Raw genomic sequence first — 12,789 nt, 5'->3', positions numbered from 1 at the left:
CGCGATCCAATCTTTTAAGAGTGCGGATCGAATCCTATCCAATCCGATTAAATTGCGGATCAGATCATATCCGCAATTTGCGAATAATTACAGCAAATTTACAAATACAATCCAAATTATGAACAACCCTAATTCACACAAATAAAAGGGGAATAATTATGGATGCAAAACCAACCGTAACAAAACCTTTTTGGGACTCCTTATTATCTTTGAATGGGTTAGGCCACAAAGGGTAATGAATCATATTCTTTTGTTATCCTTTATGGGTTGTTGGTAATGAATCATGGAATTGTCTATGGTGAAAAAACTTAGAATTGGTTCTTAAAGGACTTAGGCTGTATATCCCAATTTAATGTTCTTTATTGACACCATATAAAATAGTGTAAATTTGTAAAATGTTGTTTTAAAATTATGCTAATTACAAAAGGACCTGTTGGATTAAGTAAAAAACTAATGACTAAGACAATTTTTTTTAACATTACATTTAAAAAAAATTACTATAATATTTTTATAAGAATAAATAACAAAAAATATTAGATAAATAAATTAATTTTATATTCAAATTTCACCAAATATTTTTTTTTCTTATGTTTTCTTTTTTCTTTTTCAACTGATTTTTATTGTGGCAATAAACAATTGAATCAATTTTGGTGAAATTTAATTACTAAAATAACTTAGTTACGTAGCAGTTTTATATTTAAGTCAAACTAAATTAGTGTAAACTCAACAAAATAAAACAAAATGTTCGCATATGTCTTCACTTCATATTTTTTGCGCTTTTTGTAGCACACAAATTTTCGTTAAAAAGTACAAAAATTTATTAATATAGTACACAAATTTTTTAAGCATAACATAAAAAAAATTTTAATAACAAATTTATTGAGATAGTATAAAAATTATGGTATATAGCATAAAAGTGTTTGCTACGAATATATTTAATTAGTTGGATGAGTCAATATTATTGATATGTATTTAACGGAATAAAATTTTTACTGAGTTCACTTTAAGATACTAAATAACTTTTTTAACATTAATTTTAAAGAGACAAAAATGTCCTCATAATTCATATTTATGCCTCTTTAATGTAATTTTAGATTTATATTTCTTTATTGGATTATTAAATCATACCAACATTTTTTTTAAAAGAATAAAGATTGCTGAGGGTCAATGATTTATACAAGTAAAAATTATTAATCGTTTGAGCGTATAAAATTTTACATGTAAAATTATAATATGTTGTCTACTCACTAAACTTTTGGTTCTCATGAGTTATGATTAAAACTGGATTTATATGATAAAAAAAAAAATTAAAAACCTGTATTTATGCAAAAACCCCAACATTATTACCAATTCTATTATTTATCTTGGTCCTTTAAGCACCTAAAGGTACTTTCACCATGCTAGAAAGCTCCATGAATCATACATCTGTACAAATAAGATGGACCATGGACAATATGGTTAACCTATAGATGTGTCCTAATCAAAACAAACCCAAAAAGGTACGGACAACTGGGTCCAATACCAAAAAATGACCTGGGTCCCACTTCATAGTTTAAACAGAGGAGATAATTGGGCTAAGGTCGCTGTTGTAAGAGCAAACCCAATGAATGAGAAGATGAAATAAATGGCCCAAAAAGTGAAAGAAAAAACCATGAACCTTTCCCTGGGAACCATAGTCACATTCACATATAGATATAGTACATCCATCCTCAATCGCTAATACACTATACAGTTGCAAATCAGGACTGAGGAGTCAACGTAATAATGGCAGAAGCAGAGAGTGAGAGCATCCACATTCCTCGCGTCAACCTTGGTTGCCAAGGCCTTCAAGTTAGCTTCTTTCATTCACTTAATCCATGTAATTATTTTCATCCCCAATTGCTTGAAATTGTCTTTTTATACGTAGGTTTCAAAGTTGGGGTTTGGATGTATGGGGCTCACTGGAGCTTACAACGATCCTCTCCCCGAACAAGAAGCCATATCAGTCATTAAGCATGCTTTCACTCAAGGCATCACCTTTTTCGATACTGCTGATATCTATGGTTCTAATCATGCTAACGAACTCTTGCTCGCCAAGGTACTAATTACTCACTAATCATCGTCATTACTTTTACAAATTGGTGAATTCTTGTAAGTATGGTTCTGCTGCAAATTAATGAAACACAATTTTGAATTTCCTTCTTGGCCACAAACCAAGCTTTGAAGCAATTGCCTAGGAACAAGATACAGCTAGCAACAAAATTTGGCGTTTCAAAACCAACCGTCTCTGATGTGCAGATCAAGGGTACACCAGACTATGTGCGCTCATGTTGTGAAGCTAGCTTGAAACGTCTTGGTGTTGAATACATTGATCTCTATTATCAGCATAGAGTCGACACATCAGTGCCTATAGAGCAAACAGTAACTCATGCTTTTCGTTTCTTCCTCTTTTATAGACCAATGAAATCATTTTATCTATATCCGCCTTATCTTACTTGATGCATTCTGATATCTGAATAACTTTGGTGTATGTAATAGATGGGTGAACTTAAGAAACTGGTTGAGGAGGGGAAAGTGAAGTATATAGGGTTATCTGAAGCCAGCCCTGATACTATAAGGAGAGCGCATGCTGTTCATCCTATTACCGCAGTTCAGTTAGAGTGGTCTCTTTGGACTAGAGACATCGAAGACGAAGTAATCCCTCTTTGCAGGTTAGTTTTGGTTGTTCTTCTAGAGTTTCTACTTAAAGAACATAGTGATTAGATTTCAGCTACTTGAAACTATGTCTCTCTATGTGACTACACTTTTATTTTACCTTTTATCTTTGTTTTTGTTTTAATACAGGGAACTTGGTATTGGAATTGTGCCTTATAGCCCTCTTGGTCGTGGCTTTTTTGGCGGCAAGGGAGTTGTGGAAACTGTGCCTTCTGTTAGGACCTTGGTACCATATTCGATCACTATGGTTGATTTAGTTACATAGCATCAAATTTGTTATTGGGATGTGGCTAATTAATAAACAGCAAGGAATAATTCTTAATCCTAGAAGGATTATTGAACTAGTTTGTGAGTTTAAATTAGACTGTCATCCATGTTCTTTCTCTAAGTTAAAGTTAGTCATCAAAGGTAAGATGATTAGACTTGGTTTTGCTACAACAAACATGCCAAAGATAAATTCTGATCTGATTGTCTGATTGCTTGTTTATTTCCCATTTTAGAGCGGTCATCCCCGTTTCCAGGCAGAGAACATAGAGAAGAACAAGAAGATATATGAAAGAATAGAAAGCCTTGCAAAGAAGTATGAGTGTACCACTCCTCAGTTGGCATTAGCATGGGTACTCCAACAAGGCAATGATGTTGTGCCTATTCCTGGTATGAACTTTTGTTTTTTCTTAATAGAAACTTGTTCCTGGTATGATCAAATGTGTTGCTTAGCTTGGTTGTAACAATGATGTTGATGGAGCTAGAGTTTTATAGGAACTACTAAAATGAAGAACCTGGATCAAAACATAGGTGCCTTGTTGGTTGAACTTAGTGAGAACGACCTAAAGGAAATTTCGGAAGCAGTTCCGATTGATGATGTAGCAGGAGATAGGCACTACAGTGAAGGGACTGCTAAATTTACTTGGAAGTTTGCTAACACACCTCCAAATGATTCAAGTGTCTCAACTTGAAGCACCTATAATTATAGGGAACACAAAATTATGAGTAAAGGGTAATTCTACACCAACCAATGTATGATCCAGATGTATAATACCTTGTTTTACTGGAAAATGTTTGAATGTGAGTTCCTTGAAAATACAGAAAGATATTAGTCCAAGTGTATTCTAGTTGGTTGGTTGGGTAGATACTACATGATGTCTCAGTTTTATGTGTAATGCAGGTTTGTGTTGTAACAAAACTTATGTATAATAATAGGGATTCCTTTATTATCCATCCATGTACCTGCTATTCATGAAGTTATTAGAGTAGCATTTTAATTATTCTTATTTATCGAATTATAAATCATGATAAGGCAGAAACAATAAAGCGACACCACACCACAATCCGTCATTCTTATTTACCGGGTTTTGACTTTTGAATACTGGCTGACATTATCAGTGACGATTAAGATCCAGATCTTTTGGTCAAGAATTCAAATCACAAACACAAAGTAATATCCAATATATGTGGGTACCAAAGTATTAACTTTGATACATCTAAAAAAATCAGGCCTCGAAGTACTTCCTTAATTATTACTCTATCACATCTATGTCTATGTCTACTACAACTTTTTCTTTCTTTCGGTTTTTTTCTTCCCTCCACTTCGCTATATTTCTAAAGGTGAATGCTATAGTGTCTAAAAGATGGTGTCTATTTACTAAAAAGAGTTAAAAATTAATATTTAATTTAAAAGGTATAAAAATAAATAATTTTTAAAAATTCAAAACTTACCACAAAAGGAATGTTAGGCAAAATTTAGGCACCAAGTCATAGGCACCATAGAATTGGCCATTTCTAAATGGCATCATTCTGTTTCTTCATCAATAAGTATTTTTTCCCCTTTTATTCTCTCTTGAAGATAAGAGTTTTTTCTAAGACCTCGTCTAAATAGAGTATTTTATTAAAAATATAAATTTTGTATTAATTAAATATATTGATGAAATATTAAAAATAAAACCTTTTTCTATAACTTTTTATCTAGGACACTAAGACATTCTTTAGTTAATTTTTTTAAAATGTTTTAAGGTGTGATATCTATTTTTATTGTATGATGAAATATATAACGCAAGAAGTGCATCTGAATTTTTTTTTTTTTTTAGTTTACTCAAACGGTATTCTCCAACCGGATAGGTTAAGAACTAATCCGTCGCGGATCTTAACTCCATTTAAGGGTCTACCGCTGGCCAATGAGTTGCTGCATGCACAAGGCGGGGTTTGAACTCCCGACACTTGCTTAAGCGGACGAGTGAGCTGACCGCTCGACCAACTCAAGTTGGTTCTTTACCAAAAGTGCTGCAATCTAAGTTGGGGAAAAAGTAGGTGAAGTTTGGCTTTCAGCATAGAAACAGATTCCACCCTCACATTGTCTTTGGGACTACAAGGCTGATCCATTAGATGCTCAAAGTACAAGAAGAATTCTGAGGTTGTGTCTAAGTATAAAGTCACACATTTTGTTTGTTCAACCCATTCTCAAACACCAGCGTAGTTGGTCATGCCAGAATATGGCTTTATACTCCAAATATCCTAATCTTCTGAATAACTCCTCTAAATCTTTTTTATTGACGAAGTCCACATCCATTGAAAAAAAAAAATCTCTACTTTTCCATCTTTATAGCATAACTCACATTTCAAAGTTCTTTCAAACCTTTCTACCATAATTGAACACAGGAACAACAAAAATGGACATTTGCAGACATAACACAATATTTCATTTAAATTGTTTAACAAACTTTCAACAGAGGATCACAATTGACATAAACACCTAGTAAAAGAAACAGAATATACTAATCAAGATTACATCTTTTATTCTAGCTTGCACAGATAACGAAACTCTAGCTCACCACAGAATTTCACAAAGACATCACAATCGTATAGTTAACTCAGTTTTGAACAAAAACCACTCATCAAAACAATGCAACAACACTCTCCAGTTCATCATAACGCAATAAAAAGTAAAACAAGGAGAATATGAGTGCGGAAAACTAACAACTAACCTTCTTGGTCCTTATCAACTTTCATCAACGTGTTATTTCCAGAAATACCACATGCAACGATGTCACCGTATTTTGAAGGGAAACGAAGGAGGAAGACAAAGTTTTAGGACTTTTCTGTGAATGTGTGAGTAAACGAAAGATATTAATAGAAAACCAAATATTCAAGGTCTCTTATACATCCTTCACTCTACAACAACGTTTCGTATTTTGGGAGGAGCCAACTAGTTTCTATAACAATTCTCCCTTACAACGTGGCACTGATATTTGCCTCATTACCCACAAACTGACACATCATATGAATAACCTTCTGCTAATAGTTGACTTGTCTAGTTTTTCTTTAGGATGAAGGTTGTTTGAGGGTTTAAGAATGATTGGAGACGACATGTCCTACAAACAAATTGGAAAACAAAAATGGTATTCATTCTTTAAAAAAATGAATCTAACCTTTTATTACATGGCCAAAATTAAAACTTATATCAAGAACATCAATAATTCACAATGAAATTATCTATTGTTAATATATAAAAGTAGGTATATATTTGGCAAAATTTTAAAATTCATCAATCACTATTTAGTAAAATATTTTAAAAAAATTAAAACAAAAAATTTTTATTTATTATTATTTAATTGAAACATTAAGTACTAATTAAATGTAATAAACATACATTAAAAGTGTCATAATAATAATTATTATAAAAAATTTCAGTTACAAATATTCAAATTCTATAACTTATACATATTAAGACTCTTACTATTCTTCATTTTTTAATCTCTCATACTAATTGTCAAAAATTTCTTAAATTTAATTTAACATTTTTATATATTTTTCATTCTCATTCATTCATATAAATACGTACAATTCTTTAAATAACACAATTCTTATATTTGAATTTTAGTTTTATACTCCAGTATTTTTTACTTAAATGAATTCTGAATATTTAAATTACACTCAAATAATATATTTAAATAAGCTAGATCAACAAAGTTTTTATAAAAATCTCAATAGGTATAAGACAAACAAATTCGTATTATTAAGCTAACATAATTAATCATCTGTTTTATATTATATAGTAAAAATTTATACTTGATTATACATTTTTTTCTAAATTATAAATATTAAATATAACTACTATTATTATAAATTTTATTATTTAGTTTGATTAGACTTCATTCGTAAAAAAAGTTGAATATGTGGCATAGCACCATTATTCATATAAAAATAAAAACACGTATAATAAAATTTTTCAAAGCCCGCGGGTCCACCTTCTAGTTTGTCTATATAGTTCTCCATCATTACATACACTACACAGCTACAAATCAGGACTGAGGAGTGAAGCAGCATAATAATGGCAGAAGCAGGGAGTGAGAGCGTTTCCATTCCTCGCGTGAACCTTGGTTCCCAAGGCCTTCAAGTTAGCTTCTTTCATTCACTTAATCCATGTAATTATTTTCACCCCCGATTCCTTGAAATTGTCTATTTATATGTAGGTTTCAAAGTTGGGGTTTGGGTGTATGGGGCTCACTGGAGCTTACAACGATCCTCTCCCGGAACAAGAAGCCATATCAGTTATTAAGCATGCTTTCACTCAAGGCATCACTTTTTTCGATACTGCTGATGTCTATGGTTCTAATCATGCTAACGAACTCTTGCTCGCCAAGGTATTAACTATTCACTAATCGTCATCGTTACTTTTACAAATTGGTGAATTCTTGTAAGTATGGTTCTTCTGCTACTGCTGCAAATTAATAAAAGACATTTATGAATTTCCTTCTTGACCAGGCTTTGAAGCAATTGCCCAGGGACAAGATACAGCTAGCAACAAAATTTGGCATTTCAAAAACAACCTTCTCTGATAGGCAGATCAAGGGTACACCAGACTATGTGCGCTCATGTTGTGAAGCTAGCTTGAAACGTCTTGATGTTCAATACATTGATCTCTATTATCAACATAGAGTCGACACATCGGTGCCTATAGAGCAAACAGTAAGTAATGATACAGACTAATGAAAGAAATTACTTGATCTATTTATCTGCCTTATCTCGTTTGATACATTCTGATATCTGAATAACTTTGGTGTATGTAATAGATGGGTGAACTTAAGAAACTGGTTGAGGAAGGGAAAGTGAAGTATATAGGGCTATCTGAAGCCAGCCCTGATACTATAAGGAGAGCGCATGCTGTTCATCCTATTACAGCAGTTCAGTTAGAGTGGTCTCTTTGGACTCGAGACATCGAGGACGAAGTAATCCCTCTTTGCAGGTTAGTTTTGGTTGTTCTTCTAGAGTTTCTACTTAAAGAACATAGAGATTAGACATCAGCTACTTGAAACTATGTCTCTATGTGACTACACCTTTTTTTACCTTTTATCTTTGTGCTTGTTTTAATACAGGGAACTTGGCATTGGAATTGTGCCTTATAGCCCTCTTGGTCGTGGCTTTTTTGGCGGCAAGGGAGTTGTGGAAACTGTGCCTTCTGTTAGCACCTTGGTACCATATTTGATCACTATGCTTGATTTAGTTACATTGCATCAAATTTGTTATTAGGATTAATGAACAGCAAGGAATAATTCTTAATCCTGGAAGGATTATTGAACTAATTTGTGAGTTTAAATTAGACTGTCATCCATGTTCTTTCTTTAAGTCCAAGCTGGCCATCAAGAGTAAGAAGATCATTAGACTTGATTTTGCAACAAGAAACATGACAAACATGAATTCTGATCTGATTGTCTGATTGCTTGTTTTTTTTTTTTCCGTTTTAGAGTGGTCATCCCCGGTACCAAGCAGAGAACATAGAGAAGAACAAAAGGATATATGAGAAAATAGAAAGCCTTGCACAGAAGCATCGGTGCACTACTCCTCAGTTGGCATTAGCATGGGTACTCCAACAAGGCAATGATGTTGTGCCTATTCCTGGTATGATCAATTGTTTAATTTGGATACAAACTTGTTCTGGTGATAATAGTGCTGCTTAGCTTGGTTGAAAGTTTACAACAATTATGTTGATGGAGATAGGGTTTTACAGGAACTACTAAAATCAAGAACCTGGATCAAAACATAGGTGCCTTGTCGGTAAAACTTAGTGAGAACGACCTAAGGGAAATTTCAGAAGCAGTTCCGATTGATGATGTAGCAGGAGTTAGGCACTACGATGAAGGGCATGCTAAATTTTCTTGGAAGTCTGCTAACACACCTCCAAATGATTCAAGTGTCTCAACTTGAAGCACCTATGATAATAGGGAACACAAAATTATGAATAAATGGTAATTCTGCACCTACCAATGTATGATCCAGATGTATAATACCTTGTTTTACTGGAACATGTTTGAATGTGAGTTCCTTGAAAATATAGAAAGATATTAGTCCAAGTCTATTCTAGTTGATTGGCTGGGTATATACTACATGATGTCTCAGTTTTATGTGTAATACAGGTTTGTGTTGTAACAAAACTTATGTATAATAATAGGGCTTTCCTTTATTATCCATCCATGTACCTGCTAAAGTATTAATGAAATTATTAGAGTAGCATTTTAATTATTCTTATTTAAGGAATTATAAATCAACAATAAAGCGACACCACACACAATCCGTCATTCTTATTTACCGGGTTTTGACTTTTGAATGCTTGGTGACATTATCAGTGACGATTAAGGTCCAGATCTTTTGGTCAAGATTTCAAAACACAAAGTAGTATCCAATATATGTGGATACCAAAGTATTAACTTTGATAAATCTAAAAGAATCAGGCCTTGAAATACTTCCTTGATTGTTACTCTATCACATCTGTGTCTATGTCTACTACCATTTTTTCTTTCTTTTGGTTTTTCTTTCCTCCACGTTTCACGGTATTTTTCAGCCCGACAAGTTAAAGGCTAGTCCGTCGCAATACTGAATTCTATTTAAAGGTTTGTCGCTGGCCAATGAGTTGCTGCATACACAAAGCGGAATTCAAATTTCCGACACTTACTTAAACGGACTAGTGAGCTAACTATTAGACCAATTTATCTTAATTACGTCACTATAATTTTAAATGGCATCATTCTGTTTCTTGACTTTTTTCATCGGTAAGTGTTTTTTTTCCTTCTTTTTTCCTCTCTTGAAAGCGGAGTGCTAGGAGGCCAGATTTACATGCCAAAAATTTGGATTATTGATATTACTAGTGTATGTTCCCGTATCCTGCACGGAGTAATACATAAAATTATATAAAAAATTTTTATTAAAATTTAAATGAAAAATATCTATTGTAATTACTATTATAAATATTTTACAACTTAAAAATATTAAAAATAATTAATATTTATTTTAATCAATTTGAATTGGTTGAATGGTCATCTCATTTGTCCGCTTAAGTAAGTATTTGGAGTTCGAATCTCGTCTTGTGTGTATAACAATCTATTAGTTACGGACAGATCCTTAATAAATAGAGCATCAATATGTGGTGGATTAGTCTTCAACTTGCCGAGTTAGAAAATCCGTAGAAAAAAATGTATTTGTCTTTAAAATAAAATAATTTTTTATTAATAGCAATACTTATGGACTTTTGTCTTTGTTGAAATTTACTTGGGACAATTTTATTTGTTGGTATCATATTCATTCTTAAAGTCAAAACAATATGATTAACATTGTTACTTGTTAAAACTTCACATTTTATGAAATAATTTTTAAATTTTCAAATTCATAAACTTATGTCATTACAAAAGTTATTAGATTGATTAATATTTCTTAATAACATGGTGTACCGAAACACCCTCGTTGAGTATTAGTTAGTGTAAAAAGAAACCAATAACAATTTTTGTTATTCAATATATAATTTATTCTATTGAAAAATAAATTAATATTTCCTAAACTTGTAAATTCATTCTCTTCTAATTTCTTACACAATTTTATTTGACAATATTTACCATTAAAAAAATAGTAAATAGCCATACTATCCTACAATATATATGATATACAAAGTAATTTTTTATCTTGAAATGAATTCTGGTTAGTGAACTCAAATTGGATCTCCATTGCTAGTTAGATATGGTAACGAGTACTCAGGGTAGCGTGAGAAGTCCCTTTTCCATCCCTCACTCCTATTTAAAAAAAAAATGCCCCCGTTCCTTTTCCGTCATTGCAAGTTCCTGTTTAATTACCCCTTAAGAAACGCAGATCTTCTCGGATATCTACGAATATTCTTTGAAAAATTTTGAAAAAAATTAACACAAAAAAACATAATATAATAATCATAAAATAATCAATTCAATATAATTCAACATAATTTATAGCATATTCGTTATGAAAAATAACATTTCAAAAGGAGAAAACATAAAAACATATTCCAACATAATATATAACATAACATAATTTTTTGGAACGATATTGAGTAACGTAGTGACGAATTTGAGAGACAGAGAAAGTGAGTTAGAGAGAGGATCGAGGCTGAGAATGAGTTTGGAAGAAAAAGGAAAATTTCGAATTGGAGGCAGAAAGTAGGGTTACTAAATTCAAGAAATAAATTTATGTATATATAAATTAGGATAAATTAATAATTTTATATTTGCGTATATTTAATAAGTTTCTTGGGGTGGATACTTATGTTCATGTCCCTATTAGGGGTGGCAAACGGGAAAACCCGCCCTGTCTCGCCAAAAGTCCGCCATTTGGTGGGCTGGCCCGCCCTGCCCCACCTAATAAGGCAGTCCTGAATTTCTCTCCCGCCCCGCCTAATGGTAGGCTGGCGGGCTGTCCTTTTTTTATATATAAACTATTAAATATTAAACAATATATATAATTTCACAATAATTTCAATAAATTTATAATTTTTAAATTCACACACATTAAAGTCTTTATAATTATAAATATGTAATAAACATAATTATAAACCAAATTCTTTGAAACAAAATAATAAAACCAACATTGTCTAAAGTAAAACAAATATTATCCAAAATATATAATTAAACATCTTCAAGTTTATAATCAATCAAACATAAAACATAATCTAAAATATAACTTAGAACATCTTCAATTATCATCTTCATCCTCTTGTAGATCAATAACATCATAGAAATTTGTAAAAAATTGACCCTGAGAAAATAAAAGTTTGGTCCAGCGGAGAAGTCTGCCCCGCCCTGCCAAAATCCATGCATTAAGCGGTGCAGGATAGGCGGGCTTTTTAAGTTTGGCGGTGTCAAATTTCCAACCCAACGCGCCTTTTTTGATGGGTTATGCGGGTCAGCCCGACGGGTTTAAGCTCGTTTGCTACCCCTAGTGCCCATCCATTTTTGCATGGCAGGTCGTGAGAATTTCACGAGTCCCCATCTAGTCTTAAAACGTGAGTAATCCCTGCAAATACCCACTTTGGTTGTTTTTGTGATCATCTTTATTGCTAACATTCATTGGTTCGTGACGTGGAGCTATTCTAACCACTTAATAAATTCTCAAATAATAAAAGTTTAGGTTATATCATTTTCATAAAGTCACATGTATCCTTGTTATAACAATATTAATAGAAGATAAATGGATAAACACTAAGTTATTGTTTGGATATAAGATGGAAAATAAAAGGAAAGAAAATGGAAAGAAAGAAAATGAGAGGAAAAAAATGAAAAGAAAATTATATTTTTTTGTGTTGTTTAGACGAAGAAAAATGAATGGAAAGAAAATAGAAAAAAAAATTTCTTTTGCTTGAATGGAAGGAAAAGTAAGAAAAGAAAAAACAGAGTAAAATTAGGGCAAATCTCAATAATAAGCCAAGAGTGAAAATAATTTACGTGAATAAGCCAAAACGAAAACTGTTTCATGAATTCACCAATGCACGTTTATATGTAGTTCGAACCAGCTTGTTTCGAACTTCATTTCTACATAATTCGAACCAGCTTGGTTCGAATTATACACAAACACACGCACACACTAATTCGAACCAGCTTGGTTCAAATTGCACACAAATACATGCACACACTAATTCGAACCAGCTTGGTTCGAATTACACACACAGTAATTCATAGTATAATTCGAATAATGCTGTTAAAAAATTAATAATTTAAAAATTAAAAAAATATATATTTTATTTCATACGTTAAAAAAAGATAACAAAATATTTAATTACGAGACTTCTTTAAAATATTAATGAGCTATCAA

General features: G+C 32.1%; 2 protein-coding genes across 2 annotated transcripts; both read left to right on the top strand.

Moving 5' to 3' along the window:
- LOC107645823 (probable aldo-keto reductase 1) lies at positions 1,665-3,916 on the top strand. The gene is made up of 7 exons (XM_016349945.2): positions 1,665-1,830; positions 1,907-2,077; positions 2,197-2,400; positions 2,518-2,690; positions 2,824-2,920; positions 3,195-3,348; positions 3,454-3,916. Exons 1-7 carry the CDS (start codon positions 1,765-1,767, stop codon positions 3,648-3,650), a joined length of 1,062 nt encoding a protein of 353 aa, XP_016205431.1. The 5' UTR covers positions 1,665-1,764; the 3' UTR covers positions 3,651-3,916.
- LOC107645822 (probable aldo-keto reductase 1) lies at positions 6,984-9,157 on the top strand. The gene is made up of 7 exons (XM_016349944.2): positions 6,984-7,084; positions 7,161-7,331; positions 7,453-7,656; positions 7,761-7,933; positions 8,064-8,160; positions 8,433-8,586; positions 8,696-9,157. The coding sequence occupies exons 1-7, from the start codon at positions 7,019-7,021 to the stop codon at positions 8,890-8,892; spliced, it is 1,062 nt and encodes a 353-aa protein (XP_016205430.1). The 5' UTR covers positions 6,984-7,018; the 3' UTR covers positions 8,893-9,157.

The sequence above is a fragment of the Arachis ipaensis genome, chromosome B06, assembly GCF_000816755.2.
Source record: "Arachis ipaensis cultivar K30076 chromosome B06, Araip1.1, whole genome shotgun sequence".
In the NCBI taxonomy this organism is placed as follows: domain Eukaryota; kingdom Viridiplantae; phylum Streptophyta; class Magnoliopsida; order Fabales; family Fabaceae; genus Arachis; species Arachis ipaensis.
This window is presented reverse-complemented; position numbering and strand designations above follow the sequence as displayed.

Coding starts and splice junctions, on each gene's coding strand:
- LOC107645823 (XM_016349945.2), top strand. CDS start 1,765: ATGGCAGAAGCAGAGAGTGAGAGCATCCACATTCCTCGCGTCAACCTT. Junction 2,921..3,194: donor TGCCTTCTGTTAGGACCTTG/GTACCATATTCG, acceptor TTCCCATTTTAG/AGCGGTCATCCCCGTTTCCA. Junction 3,349..3,453: donor TGATGTTGTGCCTATTCCTG/GTATGAACTTTT, acceptor AGAGTTTTATAG/GAACTACTAAAATGAAGAAC.
- LOC107645822 (XM_016349944.2), top strand. CDS start 7,019: ATGGCAGAAGCAGGGAGTGAGAGCGTTTCCATTCCTCGCGTGAACCTT. Junction 7,332..7,452: donor ACGAACTCTTGCTCGCCAAG/GTATTAACTATT, acceptor CTTCTTGACCAG/GCTTTGAAGCAATTGCCCAG. Junction 7,934..8,063: donor GAAGTAATCCCTCTTTGCAG/GTTAGTTTTGGT, acceptor GTTTTAATACAG/GGAACTTGGCATTGGAATTG.